Source organism: Gouania willdenowi, chromosome 1 (genome assembly GCF_900634775.1).
Source record: "Gouania willdenowi chromosome 1, fGouWil2.1, whole genome shotgun sequence".
Classification (NCBI taxonomy): Eukaryota; Metazoa; Chordata; class Actinopteri; order Blenniiformes; family Gobiesocidae; genus Gouania; species Gouania willdenowi.
The window spans coordinates 35,919,100-35,939,836 of NC_041044.1; the positions used below are offsets into that span (position 1 = coordinate 35,919,100).

Genomic DNA, 20,737 nt, shown 5'->3' on the forward strand with positions numbered 1-20,737 from the left:
TAATAATTTGATAGTGAAGGTAGCAGCCCTGTGTGTGTGTGTGTGAATTTAAGTGTGTGAGTGCACACACTGTTAAGTGTAAAAAATCACATCCCATCGTGACTGACATGTCCTTTATCAGGGTTGAATTTCCCGTAGAGAAGTGTGATTCGTATCCGTCTGCGTGTTCATGACCTTCCATACAGATGCTGCCGCTCGCTGCAGTCCGGCTCTAATCAATGACGGTTTGTATTGGCTGCTGATAAGGTCAGATATTTCACAAATATGTGATCTACACTTACACAGACCCACGGGAAGACGAGCGAATCACAGGCCTCCGTACACCTAAAGGGGAACCCTTTTTTTTTTTTTCAATTTTCACAGAGGCAATCACAACACAACGCCACAAAGAGCGAAAAGGTCAACGTTCTCTGAGGCGATGAGAGGGAAACAACATGAGTAAGAGCTGAGAAACACCAAGGAGAGAGCCTCCGATCAGTTTGTCCCATTTTATCCATTTTCAAAGCCAGATGTGACATTCCTTCCATTTCCTTTCCACTCTAACGTGTGCAAACGAGAAAAGGAAAATAAGTAGAAAAATAGACACAATTTATACACAAACTCAGCAGGAGCTGACAGATCTCATATCCTTAGTTCTTCATAACGAAGATTGAATACTGCGGAGTTGCAATAGTCAGAAAAACAAGCAACGAATCAACATGTTTATGTAGTCACCTCATTTTCATGCACAGAGAGAACATGTCAACTCTACACAAAGTTCTGAAGTGTCCATCTTGAAATACATCAGCCTGTTATCTTTTTATTCAAAAGAGCCAATGTCATAACACCAATACGTCAATATATGAGCAGCTTTGAGAGCCAATCGAGGGGATTTCTGTTATAATTAAAGACTTTTATGAACTAAAAGAAGTGTGGTGAAACCTTTTATCGCATGACCGCAAACTTATTTGGTCAAGTCGTCATTAAACGTTCTACTTTTGCCATCAAAATTACATATTTTCTTTAATTGCGCTATGAGTCGCGCACTTATGCACAGACGTGATTATGTACTGGTATTCCTATTATCTCCAAAAAAAAGGGACTAACATGGAAACGCGCACATAAGTTTTATATTCTTTATAGTAGAGGTGGTATGATAAACTGAGTTCACAATACGATACGATAGATGACGATCGGCACCCGATAACGATTACAATATTTTTGGGAAGGAAAACATTTTAGTCAGTTAAATCCATATATGAGTATTGAGTCGACTATAATTATTTTCTTCTCATGCTGCTACCAGGGGTAGGAGGATATGCTGAGTACATACAAAACGAGACAATAATGAAGGCACGATAACGATACAATATTTTGGAGTGGAAAAAAAGACAAAATTGCAGCAGGAAAAAAGAAACATTTAATTTGACTTTGACTCTGTAAATAAGGATTAAAAACAAACCATAATCAGGTGTGTAGTAGGGATGTAACGATTAATCGTAAGGCAGTTAAAAATCGATTCATAGGTATCATGGTTCACATCGATGCTCTGAAAATTGAATCGCAGTTTCACTTTTTTTAAACAGCATCTATTTATCCTTCACGTCCAAAAGTGTAGGCTGCGGGCGGAATCTGGTACTACTTTCTTTCTGGCCACGTTCTACTCTTAAACATGTTCATAAATGATTCCTTACCCCTTTAGCACCAAAAGAAGATCTGTAATATTACGTGAATATTTGTAAAAGTCACGTTTTTCTATTAGCTCTGTCTGCTAGCGTAGCAACTCTTCTTCACTGCAATAATATCTGCATACCAACCAACCACTGGGTTACCCACGCCCTCTGCTGGTCCAAACAAATATCTGACGTAAATACAGTGCAGACTGCACTTTTAAAAATAAAAATAACTATTATGCGGTTTTGCATTGTTTACTATAGAACCAGAATTTAAATTAATAGGCTTCTTCTTCATTTGTATTATTCCTTTATTTATTTCATTCAAGATTTATTTTTAGTTAAATTGCATTGTTTTGAATAGTTTATCAAGGGATTCTTTTGACAATGAAAAATAAAAGGAAATAGTACAGTATTTTCTAGTTTTTTTCCCCCAAAAAAATAAAGGAATATTTTTCAGTGATCATTTATGTACAGTCCCATTTTGTAAAATACATCGTGAGAGAATCGTATCGTGAACCCAGTATCGTGAATCGAATCGTATCGGGAGTTGAGTGAATCGTTACATCCCTAGTGTGCAGTAGATCATGTGAATTATGCTTATCTGACCCTCGACAATACTTCTTGTGATGTTTTAATTTGTTTAATATGTTGTCACATGATACATCACCCCCTCTTTAGTTTATATTTATGCTCTGGCCTGAAGCTGATGTCACAAATGTATGTTTCTATAATAATTCAGCAGCGATTTAATTCTTTATTAATTAATTGGTTTAGTTTACTTAATTAAGATCCCATTAGCTATTCTACCTGGGGGTCCAATAAAATTGTACATGCAAAAAAAAAAAAAGATAGCATACAATAAACATAATAAAGCAATTAAAAATTAGCAAAACAAATACATTTAACCTAAAGCAGCTTCACTAGTCTGCCCTTAATTTACACATACATACAAAACACATACATACTGTATATCTTTCTGAATACAATATATAATATTACATATAATATAAACATATATCTAATGTCTTAATCTCTTATCAACACATACAACATTAGTATGGGTAAATAGGTGACGACCCAAACCAGTTTGATTGGTGGACCGGTTCTGGCCCGCAGACCTCCAATTGAGTGACCCTGCTTAAAAAACGGTGCTGGTGCATATTGTTCGTCTAACTTGTGTTTATAATTGGCATCTTGGGTAGTTGTAAATGTCCTGGTTAGGACCACAACACCTCATCTGTGAAATGAGTTAAATAATGATTATTGCCGTTCATTTAAAATGAATTAAAATATTGTAAAAAAGACAAAAGGGCTAGAGCAAGGTAAGGGCTAGAATAGAAAACAAAATAATTAAAGATGGAGGATGACATTAGAATATAAGCAAAATAAGAATATAAACATATCTGATATAAAAAAAAAAAAAGCACCTGAAAATATAAGTAAATAACCTCTGCAGCGATTTACATGCCAATTTTAACATTTCAAAGTCATCCCCCACCAATGTGAGCATCCTCTGAGGGATTATAAACATGTAGATTAGAACTATAGATGAGAAAAACGAGCAAGAAAGCCAGGGCGAGATTTATGAGTTTCCAGGACACGCTCGTGGAGGAAGGAAAAACAACACGCTTCACTCATTTCTTTAAGGACTACAGTGTACACGTCTTCTTCTCATTAATAGAAACTTTAAACCAATAAAAACGCTTTTAATGTATACATAATTGTGCCTTTACTGTGTTACTCTGAAGTGAGCAGATGAAGAATACTTCTCCTGTCACTTATCTCCCCTCTGTGCTGTCCTCGCCCTGTGATTCTCGCCCTCATCTGCACTGGTGTATTTGTAATTATGAGAGCAGTTAATGTTAATGAAGCAGGGAAAAATCTCTGGATCCTAATTACACCAAAAGGGCAAAGGTCAAGGAGGAGGCTGTGATGAGGTGTAAATCAGTGACTGATCGCAGACACACAAACGATTGAAAAGCGTCTGTTTTCTGTTTATGTGAAAGAAATAAAACCTATAAGATAAGAAGAGTCATCACCTTTTAGTATTACTGCAGGTTGGTCATGTGATCTGTTAGTTACATTCCATGGCTGTGTTTTAAATGTCATATTAACATACAAGTCATACTAAGTCTGACGTCAAAATGAGTATGTACTGTATGTTTTCCTTATTATTATGAATTTTATATTTTGACAGCGCTATGAGATGACATTTGTTGTAATCAGCACTATATAAATAAAGATGTATTGGTTGGTTGATTGATTGATTGATGTACTGTATGTACTGCGTTCACATTAGATAGTATGCAATGAATGAGTACGCGAGAAATACCCGTATGTATACTATATCGACACATTTCCTAAGTGTGCATGGTGGGCACACTAGTCATACTCAACCACCCCATGATGCATTGCGAGCATAAAATTGCGTAAAATCGTCCTTTGACCGGCTTCAGGCTAAAAATCAAACATCCCCTTTTCAAAATAAAAGCATCTCTTCTTGTCTTCCAATAGTTTTTTTTTTTTTAACACTTTTGTAACTAGGGCTCTTGTTTTGAGGTTAACCGGGAGTTTTGTCAGTAGCACAATGGCAGGTCTCCGAAAATCTTTGAAATGTCGGCATCAAATGTGTATACATGAGTTTTATAGAACAAATGAGCACATGTTGATATTCTACTTGTTCACTTTCTTGCTTAAAATGTTTTCAGAACTTTCAAAGGTGGAGAATCACTGGAGATATTTAGCCTCAGTGTGCTTCAGGTTTTTAATCGTAAGTTCAAAATTCTTCTTCGGTCATAGTACTAATCATCCTAACCATATAGTATATAGTAGACAGTTTAGTCCTTATCTTACCTCATGTTTCCACTCAGGTGTTCTCCATCACCTACTTACCTCACTCTTTAAGGAGTGGCTGAGCAGTGAGTGAGGGCTGTTGCACCAGGCACTGTTTTTCTAACCCAGTCAGTCATTTTGTTTTGTGGGGTTTGTGCCAAAGAGACAAATCCAAAGTTAAAGCTGCTATCTGGAGTTTCGGAGAAACGTCTCGATGTCCCGCCCTCAACAGCTCCAGTTCCTCCCCTTGCCTCTGCAAACTACCAGAAGCCACGCCTCTACTTTTCTGCACGCGCATCGCAGAACATAACAAGGTTGCATTGATATAGGTCTATGGGTCAGGTAAGAGCCAAAATCATATTTACCTGTTTGCTGTTGTGACGCACGTTCTTGTTTGCGTGCACAGTTCAACATTCATCTCAAAAACAGGAAGTGGAAGCCTATTGGTGGGCGCACACGGCGATCGTTTTTATTTATAGGGGTCTATAGGACGAAGGAGGGACTTATATACAATAATGTATATGAATGACCACCAGCAGTAGACCATAGTAAAAGACTAGTTAGGTGTTTTTTTTGCATTTCATCAAACATATCAGGAGTTTCTGAGAAATGTTTATCAGCTTTAATAGTAATGTAAAAAAAATGGCTAAAGTGTTGGTAAATCTATACTTTGCGTTCAAATATTTTGTACATTTGCACAGAAAACCGTGATCTATATTTTTGAATTATACGTCTAAAATAAAGATTTGATCTGGTAAACCACAGGTTTGAGTGTTCCGTACGGATAACATCCTCTGGAAAATAAACTTTGCAGTTTACATGCTCCATCTCAACCAACAGAGGCAGAGTAATTCAAAACAGTCACAGGTCTAATATGCCTCACAGGGAGACGTGTAGCAACGCTAAGGCGATAAAGAGGAAGGTGCGCGGGGCGCAGATGCTGCCAGAGAGGAGAAAAGTCAAGTGTGAGCCAACATCAGAGCGACAGTCATTGAGCTGAGGGAGCAGACGCTACACCTCCAATAATATCAGCTGTATAACAAAATGTGACAAAGTCTTAAAAATGAACTGAAAGAAGTCGCTGATGATGATGATTTTAAACTCCACTGTCTGAGTGGAGTTTACAGGTTCTCCAGGGTTTTTGTGGGTTGATGTCAGCTGACGTAGACCACCTTGTACAAGAAATTATTGATCACACTTTTTAACCCACCCACGAGTGATCATCAGGGTTGGATTCAACTATAATTGCAATTGCATAGATGATAATTACAATTATGGTGTAATTATAATTGTAACTGTAATTGAAAACATCTGTTGCGGTTGTAATCATAATTCAATTGAAATTGAGTTCAGATAATTTACGTTGATCATGCCTTTTACATGATCTTAAAAGGCATGAAAATTCTATAAAAACTACAAATGAATTAAAGGCAAAACTTGGGAACCATATTAAAGTTCTATAACTCACACTTATGTAGTAAACAATTAATAAAATATGTTTCATGTCAAGTTTTCTCATTTCATTTCAGTTTTCTTGAGTATAATTTTATCTTAAAAAAACAAAACATATATATATATATATACATATATAAAGGGCTATATCGGCTCAGATGCCGACACCAAAAACATTAATACTAATATTTTTATGGATAAGGATGCACAACAAGGTAACCATGAGATAAAAAAAACATATTTTTAATGCAAATGCACCGTTTGATAAAGGAAAAATTATTCAAACACAAACTGTCTCCTTCCTCTTTAAGCTCTTTAAGATTTATTTTACATGGAGGAAATAATTAATTTAACTTATGCTAAGCTCTTCTTCATCTACCCCAAGTGGTTTGACACGTGCACACGCACACACACACACACACTAGAATGTAATTATCTATTTTCCAATAAGACTGCATGTGCGTAACAGCGTCGAGGATCAGGACTAGTCAACATCACCATCAGAGTTTCACTGAAAAAATGTAAATGATTTGAATAGAAACTGGAATTTTTCCTTGGGGTGAAGTAAAAATGACGTTTTCAGGGAAAGTTACAGATTTCTACACTGAGAGTTAGAAATGCCAGAGATTTGTGAACCCAAACAATAAAGCATTTAGATGTGCTTCCATGTGAAGTCACGCGTTGATAGACTATCTCTTTCTACAAAGTTAGTATGCTAAACACAGCTCACATGAAAAGCTGAGGTAAGGTTGTTTTATTGTTGTGATTGCAGATGTCAGGTCGAAATGAAGGACGGGGGGATATTAGGTTTGGATGAAGGTGTGGATGCTCCTTGGCTAGATATTACTAAGAAAGATGCCGACAGTCACCCAATTCCCTGAAGACGATGACAGGTAATGAGACAACAAGAGGAAAAAGAGGCGAGTTACGTCAGAGACGATATGCATTACCCGTGTTTTATAAACCACAGAGATGTCTGAGATGAGTGTCACTGTAAAGTTCCACTTGATGTGTCATAGAAACCATTTTTAGAAGCAAAAAATGAAAAGTGCTCATCTGCTCACATGAAGGAACTCACTCCCACATGTCCCAGAATGTACCATGGACTGGTATTCACAACTGACTTTTGACACTTAGAACTTCTTTATACGGCCTCGAAAAACAAGCACACAAATAAATGGTGGAATTCATTTCTCATTGATTCAGATTAACAATGTCTGATATAAATGAACCAAATTTAAACCACAAATCTGTCATTTTTCCCCCTTGTAAAAATGTGGAGAAAAGAAGAGAAAAACAACAAGATGGAGATTCCAGTCAGAATAATTTAAATTAATATCGACAACAAAAGCAACAAGCTCTGCTCTAAGTAATAGTAATAATAATAATAATAATGGCTTGGATTTATATAGCGCTTTTTTTTTTTTAGAGGAGACGCAAAGTGCATTACAGAAACCATTATTCATTCACACCAGCCACTCACATCAGTCATACCAGTGGCGGTAAGCTACATTGTAGCCACAGCTGCCCTGGGGCATACTCACAGAAACGTGGCTGCCATTTTCCGCCTACGGCCCCTCTGACCACCACCAACATTCATGCCCAATTCATACTCATTAATACGAGTCAATGTGAGTAAAGCGCCTTGCCCAAAGACACAATGGCAATGACTTGGATAAGGGTGCAACAATTAGTCAACATTGTCGACAAACGTAATAGTCGAGCATCTGAACGTTGTTTTTCATGAGGAGTGGCTCATCTCACCTTCTATATATCTGTGTTCAGAGCTGTATGCACGCTACGCCCTCAATTTAGCCAAGAATGGCTCCAAAAACCTTGTTCCACAAGTCAAAATAGCCTCCAAGTCTTTTGTCAACAACTTTTCCCCTCACACACACAGACGCTGCTCGTCACAGTAAAGCTGCCGTGCAGCGACACACCGCTACCAGACCCCCAACAAAGTCGACCAGTCTAAGTTCCTCCGTCAGATCCACCCAAAGTTCCACAAACACATCGACATTGATGAACCTGCAGCAACGATTATCAACTGGAAACAGGACTAAAGCTAACTGAGCTAAGCTAACTCACCGAAACACAGACTGGGCTAAGAGCTAAAGCTAATGACTTCATAAAAATGTTTATATTAAAGAGTAAAAAGACTATTGGAGTTATTTTTGTTTTTCAAGTGCTTTTTTTCTTAGAAAATAATTTCATTATGAATTAGGAAATAAATGAATTGCATACAATAACACTAATAGAATGACCCACATGCACAGCTTTCTGAGTCAGCAGCTATTGTAGCATTGTATAATGTGTAAATGCTATTACTGAACCAGGTTCTATGATGATGTGTTCAATCTAATTTGTGTTTGTAAGGAACCCGTTTGAACTTTAAGTTGGGAATAGGTTTATTTATTGTTTATATTTATCATCATTTTTATCGTTACAATAAAAAATACCAGAAATTATTGGGATACATTGTTAGACTATATCACTCATCACTAGTCTGGGAGTGTTTCACCCTTGACACAATAAAAAAATAAAAAAAGCTTACCTGCCCCAAGCCAAATTTGAAAGATTCTAGCAACATAGCGCAAATAATTGTACGATTGTTCATCCAATAAGTCGATTAATCATTTCAATAATCGATGATGAGTCGACTATTAAAATAGTCGTTAGTTGCAGCCCGAGACTTGGATAGAGCAGGATTCGAACCCCTAACACCAGTTATTGGACGAACCACTCTACCACTGAGAGTCTGTTATCGGCTGCCTGGGCAGGTTTCAGTTATTTTCTGGTTATACATTTTTTTGCAAACTGTAGAAACTTTTTATCACTTAATCGGTCTAAACATGCAGCATGGCTCAAATAAAGTGTGTTAAAGTGCAGCGATGTACTGTAGATGTGTTAAAAACCCGTCTAACAAGTGCTCAACATTGGTTCGAATCTTCTCCAATTTGCTGTTTTCCCAAAATGTGTGGAAATGATACACTTGTTTTCTCCAGCGTGACATATTTATGTCCCAGTACTTATTTCCTCCTGTCTGTAGAACTGGTTTAGGACCACTAGAAATAAATAATTTAATTCCACGACTTTTGGGGTACTGTATTCTAATTCTTGCCTCCTTTTCGCACTTCTCCTTAATTTAGATTTGAAACATTTCTGGTGTGAGACAAGGAATTATTCAGTTTTAATGGTGTGAACAATGATTGTTATAACAGCTGAATCAGACTTTAAATTACTATGTTAAATATAATGTTTTATTTTTTTAATGTGAGATCAGGAGCTGTGGTTAAAGGTTGACCTTTGATCAAAATAAAAATGTAATATCTACTGATCATGATCCCATTTGAAATGAAAAAAATAGAAGTATCAAAAAAGTACTGACGTCCACTGAAAGACAATTATATATAAACGTCTTTCATGAAATCTTTAAAATGGTGATGCCCACATTATATGTTATATGATATTATGTGCGTTTGTAGTCACTTGCAGCAACTTTTAGCCTTAAAGACATTTCTAACACAAATTAGCAACAAAGTGTTAATATTCAGCTTAAACCGATCAACTACAGTGCATTCATGTGATGGGTTTTTGTATTGCTTTAACACTGCAAACAAACATTGATTTCGGCATTGATTCGGATCTGCCTTGTTTTTGCTTGATGTAGTTCTATATGTATTTTTTTTTATCAATTAATGAATTAAAAAATTTAAATGGTTGGTATATGAATATATTTTTACCTGCTGACCTTTTCTTCAACATCGCAAAATTAAAGTAGTTGCAGCCTTTGACAGGAAACTTCAATATGAAATCATTACGAACGCATTTGTCCAAAAAAAAAACATTTTTTTTTTGACTCTGTTGAGCCCTGCAGTAAAATGGCATCGCTCATGTTCACTTTAAAACACACAGTTGGTGTTTTTTTTTCTCGATGAGCTCTCTCTTAAGTCATTAGGAAGAGCATCAGTCATTCTACAGCGGAGGAGGAGTCCATTATTATCCATCGCCCTGCTGTGACCATCACAAACGGCAGGAAATGAGTGGACCCTCAGAGAGGTGATAAAGAATCTGGTATTATACACGTCTGCCTCATTGATCACAGATGAATACGGTGGTTTGACTTGAGCCTCCTGAGCCCTGAAACCTGCCCTCTGCTGCTCCGCTGATAAGACGTGATGTGTGTGCAGCCTGAAGACAACCAACAGGTGCCTTATTGACATATTGAATAAAGACGTCCATCTTCATCTCACATCTCCCCTGGCTGTAGCCAGAGATAAGGGTAGGACAGGAGCAGAAGTAAAGTAAGTTGAGTCTGTGAGGAACTGGAAAGCTGTTCTACTCTCTTTAAATCGGACGTTTTATTGAGCAGTTTGTTGGCTTTTTCATGCACCGTGAAATTATGTTAAAAAAAAACCACAGTAAAGGTGTTTGTGTGAGAACAGCTGAATTCATTTTTTTTTTATAGAACAAAGTATATAAAAGACACATGAGACCTGGGCATGTTCACACTGGTGAATCCTTTAACAACTCTAAGCTTTATTTACCAAATCATTGTTAGAGGGTGATTTGCTCCTTCCTTACTGCAGGGCGAGCTCAAACACCTCGCTCCAATTTGATGACGCGTTCCCACTTTGATGATAAATTTGAAGCTGGAAAAGCCACGCCTCTAGGAAGCTCTCTGCCGTGATTGACATGTAAACAGACACGCCCACGAAGGGGAGCATTTCAGCGTCCTTTGCGCAGTGCTATGTATGTATTTTCTACAGTCTATGTATGTACTGGTGAACGCCCCGCCCCCACGCTCTGTCTGGTGTTTATAAAGCAGCATGAGCTCTGCTACGGAGTGGGTGGGAGGAGGGTGGGCCATCCTCTGGCCCTATGTCACCGTACGGGGAGGAAGAAGTCAGTGTCCCGTCTATAGACACGCCCACTCATGAATATGCATAAGTAGGCCGCAAATCAGCCTGTTTGTGTAGAGTTGCTCAGAAAGTGACTTTTCAGAGGCTAAAACTCTGGAAAACAGATGAGTTTGGGAAAATAAACCTCAAATACTATGTTTTTGGGGTTCTTAGAACAATAGGAGATGGGTGAAAAATAGCATGATATGGGACCTTTAATGAACACTGGTTCAATGTCCAAAGGACAAAGGACTAAAATAAAGCAAATTGAGCATAATCATGAATCATCTTGTCTGGATGAACCTGGTTCTTTACTTACGCTGATCCGTCATTTATTCATTTCCAGTATCTACCTGCTTTATCCCAGGATCAGACCATGCTAGTCTGTCACTCATATACAGGCATCAGTCATCCAATCAACCTAAAATGCACAATTTGGACAGAAAACCCACACAAGCAGAAGGAGAACATGCAAACTTCACACACGAAAGTCTCAGATCTTCATCTCAGGAAAAGAACCCAGGACCTACTTCCTGTGCGACGACACTAACGTGCTTCCTACAGCTGAGGTTTCCATTTTTTTTTTTTAAATTAAAAAGCTCTTCTACCTGAAAACAAGGTGGTTGACTTTAAACTGCGTCTCAATCACGCCCGTCGTCCTCAGTCGCACTCGCAGGACGTCCGTCTCTGTGGGGACGTAGTCTGGAGACGTGATGCGGGACATGTTATCGAAGAAGCTGCAGAGCAGGAGAAGATGAAAGGAGAAAATTAACAACTGGCAGACAAACTGGAGATCAAAAGAGGACTCAGCTATCAGTGACGCGGTGTCGGATCCAGCATTGTGTCGGCTGCCGGGTGAGGAGGGGTGTGCGGTGATAAGGCACACCCGGGGGGGCCGCAGCAGTTCACAGTGATGAATATTCACTGAGCTTTGCCATAATAACACACTGAGGCTAAGCCCCCAATCACAGATTAGCTCCTAATGCAGACAGTGTAATCAACTGTATCATGTGTGTACACACTGAGTGTGATCTTTACATACACACACATTTCTACCAATCCAAACTGACGGTGACATTCTCCTGCAGTCACTATGAATCAGTGACAGGGACAGCAAAACACTTCCTGCTGCTGCAAACACACACACACTTCCTGCTGGATGCGCACAAAGAGACAGTTTGTGAGAAGATGTCGTTGTATGTACGTTTTTGTTGACACGATAATTATTTTCTAGGTCAGACTTTTAAAACTACTTAATGAGTCCCAGCGTTTTTTCAACCTTGGGGTCAAGACCTCATGTGGGGTCGCCTGAAATGTCTAATAATTGGTTTAAAAAAAAAAAAAATGTAGGTAAAAAAAATTATTATTTTTTTAATAATTGTTCTTTTTCCAAATACACATCACACACAATAAATACCAAATATTCGTATCCTATATATTTAAACTTTCTAGTTCAAATAAAATGCAGTATAAAAAAATATGTGGTGGCACACTTGTCACTGTGCACTAATCCTGGCTACTCTGTGTTTGGAACACACTTTAATACACGTAATCAAAAACTAATTCTAGAATAAAAAATGTTTCTGGGGTCGCCGGACATTAGTGTTATTAAAATGGGGTCACAACCCAAAAAAGGTTGGGAACCATTGCACTAAACCCTGAGGTCATGGCTGGATATTTAAAAACATGCCTTTATAATGGGCGGAGCTCCTGGACCAGTTAAGACACGCCCAGTTTGTACCATAAAATCTCCATAGAACAATCTATGTTATTATAATTAGCTACTTTGTTTGACATGTTTTGTAATGTACCAGCGCTTATAGCTTCACTCGGACGCCTTTTTCCTACTTCATGATTAAATAAGTGTCCTATACTACTGTTCAGACATGTTACACTATATATAGGTTTTATACATGTATTCCTATGTGTGGATATATAAGTATGTATATATAGATTATTGTGTGTACATTAATAGTTTTATTTAGACGTGTATATACTCTTAAAAATAGATGTAACTGTTATGTAGACTTCATTATAAGGAGTTCTATACTGTACAGTATATACACTGAACAAAAACATAAATGCAACACTTTTGTTTTTGTTCCCATTTTTCATGAGCTGAACTCTAAGATCTAAAACATTTTCTATATCCACAAAAGACCTATTTCTCTAAAATATTGTTCACAAATGTGTGTTAGTGAGCACTTCTCCTTTGCAGAGATAATCCATCCCACCTCACAGGTGTGGCATTTCAAGATGCTCATTAGACAGCATGGTGCGCCTTAGGCTGGCCACAATAAAAGGCCACTCTAAAAATGTTCAGTTTAATCACACAGCACAATGCTACAGATGTTGCAAGTTCTGATGGAGCGTACGACTGGATGCTGACTGCAGGAATGTCCACCAGAGCTGTTGCCCGTGAATTGAATCTTAATTTCTCTACTATAAGCCGTCTACAAAGGCGTTTCAGAGAATTTGGCAGTACATCCAACCGGCTTCACAATCGCAGACCACGTGTAACCACACCAGCCCATCCAGTATGTTCACCTCCATGATCGTCTGAGACCAGCCACCCAGACAGCTGCTGCAACAATCGGTTTGCATAACCAAAGAATTTCTGCACAAACTGTCAGAAACCATCTCAGGGAAGCTCATGTGCATGCTCGTCGTCCTCATCGGGGTCTGACCTGACTGCAGTTTGTCGTCGTAACCGACTCAAGTAGGCAAATGCTCACATTGGATGGCATCTGGCACGTTGGAGAGGTGTTTTCTTCACGGACGAATCCCAGTTTTCAGCGTGTGTGGCGTCGTGTGGGTGAGCAGTGTGCTGATGTCAACGTTGTGGATGGAGTGGCCCATGGTGGCGATGGGGTTATGGTATGGACAGGCGTATGTTATGGACAACAAACACAGGTACATTTTATTGATTGAATGCACAGAAATACCGTAACGAGATCCCGAGGCCCATTGTTGTGCCAGTCATCCGCGACCATCACCTCATGTTGCAGCATGATAATGCACGGCCCCATGTTGCAAAGATCCGGAAGCTGAAAACATCCCAGTTCTTGAATGGCCAGGATACTCACTGGACATGTCACCCATTGAGCATGTTTGAGATGTTCTGGATCGGTGTGTGTTCCAGTTCCTGCCAATATCCAGCAACTTCACACAGCAATTGAAGAGGAGTGGACCAACATTCCACAGACCACAATCAACAACCTGATCAACTCTATGTGAAGGAGATGTGTTGCACTGTGTGAGGCAAATGGTGGTCACACCAAATACTGACTGGTTTTGTGACCCCCCCCCAGACCCTCCCAATAAAGCAAAACTGCACATTTCAGAGTGGCCTTTTATTGTGGCCAGCCTAAGGCACACCTGTGCAATAATTATGCTCACTAACACAGTTTTGGACACATTTGTGAACAATATGTGAGACAGATATTTTGTGTATATAGAAAATGTTTTAGATTTTTGAGTTCAGCTCATGAAAAATGTGAGCAAACCCAAAAGTGTTGCGTTTATATTTTTGTTCAGTATATATTCACACATAATAAAATATATTTTTTTTATTTAGTCATTTATCTAATTATTGTCTTTTGGCCTTTGTATATATGTGCATTTTTGACATGCAATGGTTTTGACATGTCTGGAAGAAATTAATAAAATGTAATTTTATACAAAATTTCAAAGTATATTATCTTTAGCAACGTTTCAGCACACTACTAGCGTCACTCTCATCAATAGCACTGTCTGTTTTTGTGCAACGTTACTTCCTGCTACTTAAAAACAGGAAAGAAAAAAAAACTAGAGCTGCACCGAAACCAAAAATCAAAAATGTAAAAACCAAGGCCGAAAACCCGAAAGAAATTATCATGAAAATTATTAGTCCTATAGCAATTATAGCTCTGAATGTGTATTAGCCTCAATACAATTAAAACATTGCAATTGTATAAATCAATATTATTGCTTAAAAAAATGAATACATTCTAAATATGAAAATATTTATTTAGCGCTGACATTCCAACAATGCATAATAAAAAATAAAATAATAAAAAGTTTAACTTGTCACCACTCAGACATTAAATATTGTTTTACAGGCCTATGACTGACTGGGCTGCTGAAAGAGAGTCAAATGAAATATGTTTTCTCATTAAGTGCATTTGTGCTTTAATGACATGCACTAGAGATGTAACGATTAATCGTAAGGCAGTTAAAAATCGATTCATAGGTATCACGGTTGATATCGATTTTCTGAAAATTTAATTTGAATTGTAGGCGGCGGGCGGAGTCTGCTAATACTTTCTTTCTGGCTGCCTTCTACTCTTAAATATGTTAATAAATGATTCATTGCCCCTTTAGCACCGAAAGAATATCTGTAATATTAGTTGAATATCTGTAAAAGTCACGGTTTTCTATTAGCTCTGTCTGCTAGCATAGCTTCTCTTCTTCACTGCAAGAATTTCTGCATGCCAACCGACCACTGTGTTACCAGCGCCCTCTGCTGGTCCAAACAAATATGACGTAAATCAGTGTAATCACGGTTTTTTTTTTTTTTTAAAAGTCCAATTGTTAAGGCACAAAATACATTTTCAGTTGCACTTTTCAAAAGAAAAAGAACTATTATGCAGTTTTGCATTGTTTATTATAGAACCAGAATTTTAATTAATAGGCTTCATTTTCATTTCTATTATTCCTTTATTTATTTCATTCAAGATTTATTTTTAGTTAAATTGCATTGTTTTGAATAGTTTATCAAGGCATTCTTTTGACAATGAAAAATAAAAGGAAAATAGTACAGTATTTTCTAGTTTTTTTCCCAAAAAAAAAAATTTGTCTACATTCCCATTTTGTAAAATAAATCGTGAGAGAATCGTATCGTGAACCCAGTATCGTGAATCGAATCGTATCGGGAGTTGAGTGAATCGTTACATCCCTAACATGCACGGTAAAATCTCACATGTGAATTTTTCTTTTAAATATGAGAACAGAACCTTTGTAAGTATTTACAAAATGTGACATTTATGGTTTTTTTTCTGACAAAGAAAAGTCACTGTGTGTGTGTACGTGTGTGTAGATTAGAGGCTAACGCTGATGCTCGGTGGTTCACACTGTGTCTGACAGTGTAGACATCCTGAAAAGTGAAGACTATCACTGTGCAGGGGATGAGAGCAGACGACCTCCTGCTGGCTCTCACAGACTCACTGTCATACCTGTGTACGCATACACATCTGAACACACAAAACAAACACTTGTTTCTTCTTTTAAGCTCTCTCCACTTTCACTAAGAGGCCTATATGTATTGTATGTATTGTATTATATTCAATACAGATATAAACACACTGTGTATTTTACCGCTTTACTCTACATATGGTTTACTCAATATGCATTGCTAAGTGCTATGGATGTGCTGCACTAATTTGCCTCTTTCGGATAAAAAAATCTAAACCATCACCCCTTTATAATATGCCAAGCACCCAAAATGGTGGTTTTTAATTATTTTTATTTTTAACTAACAGTTACACATAATAAATGGTGCAGTTAGACACAGAATAGGTATCATGTGTTTTACGTGAGCGTAAAAAAGGTGAATGTGACTATCAGTGTGGAATAAAGCTCTATTTAAAGTCAAGTTCATTTACATTTCATCGTATCATTATTGTTCATTGTTATAATCACCCATGAATTGAAAAAAAAAATAAATTCATCAAAAATTGTTATTTAAAAAAAAATGATATGGGGAGGTCATTTGTAAAAGCAGATAACCATGTTCTTATCATTTTTCAGTAAATGATTTAGTTCAGGTGATGTGAGTCAAATCAAAGTTGAGTGGTTTTTCAAGTTTGATTCCTGAAAATGATGAAAACAGTTATCTGTTTTTGGAAATGAACTCTTTATATATATAACAGATATATCAATTATAGTTAGAAGTTTGATACTAAAAAGTCCCTAAAGAAGTCTGTGGAAAAAACTCAAATACTAAATTAGTTACTGTTAAAAGCAGGAGTGGACTGGGACAAAAATTCAGCCCTGGCCCAGCCTTTCTGTCCAGATCAGACCATTATTAAGTCAGTGATGCTCAACATGTGGCTAATTTTAATTATTATTACCCCAGAAAACCTTAAAAGGGGAAGCATTTTAACCCCTTCTTAACCTATATTCTTTGGCCATTTTGGAACTACCTTTGTCCCATTTTCAAAAAGTAATTATCCCTTTTTCCTATTTTTTTGTCCATTTTTGCAAGTTCATTTTGACACTTTTAACCAATTTTTGCCCGTTCTTTAATTTTTGACCACTTTCTATCCAAATAAGCTATGAATACCAATAAATACCACTTTTTTTCCACATTTTTGCCCTTTTTCGCTATTGTTTGACACATTTTGCTCATTAAAACTACCCGTTGCCATTACATACCACCTGGTTCGTCTTTATTTGCCCATTATCTGACCACTCTGGACTGCTTTTGGTCCATTTTAGTCCCTTTACACTTTTTTATTGCCATTTTTGCCCCCTTTGGACAATACTTTGGACCATTTTTGGTCACCTGTTACCATGTCTGCCTCCACTCACTCATCAAAAAAAAACTAAAACGTAGCGGACCGGACCGGCCCATGGGTCGACGGCCCACCAGGACGATGCCCAGTATGCCAGCTGACCAATCCACCCCTGGTTAAAAGCAAGAATAGACAGCACTCGGCTGCATTTAATCTACTTCAAAGACAGGATTAGTTTTCCAAATTATTTGTCATTCTCCTGAAAAACAGGTTTGTGAGCAATTTTTGAGTCCTGACCCACCAGTTGAGAACCTCTGCTGTAGAAGCCTGATATCCTCCTCTTTGCTGATCCTGACTTTCAGTGACAGCCAGCAGATGGTTATGTTTATATTATAATTACACCCCCTGTATCTCCTCAGCATGTGTGTGATTGTGGGTGAGAACTCACTACAGCGCCGAGTCATTGAGCTCGTACTCGTAGCCCCGGGCGGCCGCGGCCCTGACGCCCTGATCGGCCCACAGAGAGGAGAGAGCCCGACTCAGGAAGGGAAACAGAACCTGTTCATCATCAAAGCATCGTCCACTGGACAGGACGGCGTGAGCGTGGACCTGTGAGCAGACACACAGCCATGGACCATCAACAAGGACACACAAACACACATGTGACATGTGATAGAACAGACGGAGGTGAAATGTCTTCAGGAGACATTTAAAATAATAATAACAACAACAACAACAACAACAACAACAACAATAGATAGGGCTGGGAGATATATTGAGATTCAAGATATATTAAGTTTTCTATTTTGGAGGTATAAAAAATTACAATATCGCCATATCGATACAGTATATATATATTTTTATAGCTTATTTCACATTAAAATACTGATTTTTGCTCCTTCCCAGAAAAACATGAAAAACAGTTACATGGATTGCTGAGTGCTTTTTAACCCAGATCTACCCCTTAACAATATATATATATATATATATACACACATACTGTATATAAACAGTGGTTAAAGACTAATATGTGCAAAACTAAATAAAATGATATAACAAAATAATAATAGTAATAATAATAATATAACAGTGCAGTAGTGCAGTAATGAGTAGTGCAGGTGAACATTTAAATTAAATACTATATGTATATGTACATGTACATTCACATGTATATTCTAGACTTCAGTGTTTAATGTCCAAATGCTGCTCTCTAGTGTTGATCTGTGTGTAGTGCAGTAAAAATTGTGTCGAATGAAAATCACAGCAGAAATGATGTTTTAAAAAAAGATGCTAAAACCTTTACAATGTTAAAGTATACACAAGAGGTCTTATACTGATGGGTCATGGCCCATTGGTTGGTTATTGGAATATTTTCGATAAGCATTTTTTCTGGGCAGAAGGAAAATAGAATATTTAAGAGGTTTCATCTTTTTTCAGACATCTAACTATAGTAGGTTTGGTAACATTTGGTAAGTAAAATTTAAAGCCCAATATAAACCTATTCATAAACTTATTTTATGAAAAGTGCACATGTTGTTTGAATGGTTTCCAGTAGCCATATGGATTAAAACTGCATCCTACTTTGTGATTAAAGATGCATTTTGACTTGACTTTAATCCTAAAAGTGCATAATAATAATTATTATTATTTTCAGGGTACATGATGGACTTTCTGTTTTAATGAGTTGGTGAACTGTGGTTTTTAGTGATGAATACTTTAAATGTAACTTCATTTTTCCCCTACAGGCAACTTATTTTAGTCCAAGAGACACACGTGACTGTATTTGTCCCACAATGGTTAATTTGTCGTACCGTCTACCCAGTGAGTAATTAAACATGAATACAGATTTGGTTGGCATTACCTTGTTTCTGTTGTGTGCCAAGTTGATGCGGAGGACACCCATACCATGGAGGACAAACTTCATGGAAGTCAGGAGGTTATCCAACACTGCAGGCTGCCAAACATCAAAGGTCAGAGGTCAAGTTCTTGAGAAAAGGCCCGCTTTGCAGCATTAACGTGTGGCGTGAAACCTGTAGTGTCATAGTGACACTAAATGCTGGTAGAGTTAAAGCCAAAGGAGGAGACGTAACATTGATGGACTGTAGGGTCTGCACAGCTAAACAAAAGTCTTATAACTGGGCCAGACCCAAAAAATCCAAGCATTTCTTAAAGAAAACATGTAAATTCAACATTTTTTTTAACCCTAATTCGAACACGTCTTTGTCAATGGCTGCATAGTCATTGTTAATAGTTATGAAAGGTGTCAAAAGTTCCATTATTTTCCCTGTAATTTCCACTGAGAGCCAAATTGTCCTGGTTTTGGATGGTTGGATGGTTTTGACACAGATCATCTAAGCAGGGTTTACCCTGGGGCTTGAACATAGAACCTTCTAGAACACGTGTCAAACTTAAACTTGTATAAATGAAACGCAACATTATTAGCAGGGGCTCACAGTTTTCCCACGTCTTATATCACGCGATTACAGTCATTTTTAATGTTAAACAAAAAACTCAAAATTCTTGCAAAATTCTTCAATTTTCCTCAAATTATGACATAAAATTCTCCTTAATTAAATAGAAACTGGTCAGAAAATCTAGGATATTTAAAGTGAAGATCTTGTTGGGCCTGATATGTCATATTTTTGTATTTTATGTAACAATAATGTTGAAATTACTGGTTTTCCCGAATAAAATGCGTGGCCCACTTGAGATCAAACTGCTCCTTATTCAGCCCTTGAAATAAAATGAGTTTGACACCCCTGTTGTAGCACATGTAAACCTTTACACCAACGTACTGCTCATGTTTGAGATTTTCACATTTAATTCAATGCAAAGATGTTGATACTAAAACTCTGAATTTCTAAATACATTTCCTAAATGCAAAGACAACTATTAGTTTCTTTGGTTTAATTTTTCATAGAAAATCCCTAAAATCAGTTTAAAAAAAAAAACTTGGTGGAGAATTTCTTTGTTGACCTTTATCAATGGTTTCCCAGCTGTTCCCACAGGACTTAAAGGGGACATATCATGGTTTTAATTCCTTTCTTTTTACATATAAATCATACAGTTGTGGTCTATATAAAGCGGAACTGCAATGCTTGGGTCTGAATTCCTCATTATTATAGCTCCACAGACCCCTTTTCTACCCCTTTTCTGATGTGCTTCTGAGAGCAACTCGTTTTGGTGCGGTCTCTTTAAATGCAAATGAGACACTCCATACCCCGCCCCCTCTTCAGGTGACACTCGGTTCAACTCCACCCTGCTCGGCCATTTTTGTAGTTTGATAGAAGAGATACGGCTATGTAGCGGCGCATAAACTTTTTATTCAGAGGTTATTTACACAATGTCAACAAAAGAAGACTTGTCCATCCAGCCTTACATGTTCGAGCCAGAGTCTGACCCG

General features: G+C 37.5%; 1 protein-coding gene across 1 annotated transcript in view; it reads right to left on the bottom strand.

Moving 5' to 3' along the window:
* gnav1 (guanine nucleotide binding protein (G protein) alpha v1) overlaps window positions 1-20,737 on the bottom strand; it is a 40,497-nt gene that overhangs the window by 10,404 nt on the left and 9,356 nt on the right. The window contains exons 3-5 of the mRNA XM_028452620.1: window positions 19,196-19,288; window positions 17,783-17,943; window positions 11,449-11,577 (exon numbers count right to left, since the gene is read on the bottom strand). Coding sequence (XP_028308421.1) covers window positions 11,449-11,577; window positions 17,783-17,943; window positions 19,196-19,288 — 383 coding nt within the window. The remainder of the gene's footprint in view (window positions 1-11,448; window positions 11,578-17,782; window positions 17,944-19,195; window positions 19,289-20,737) is intronic.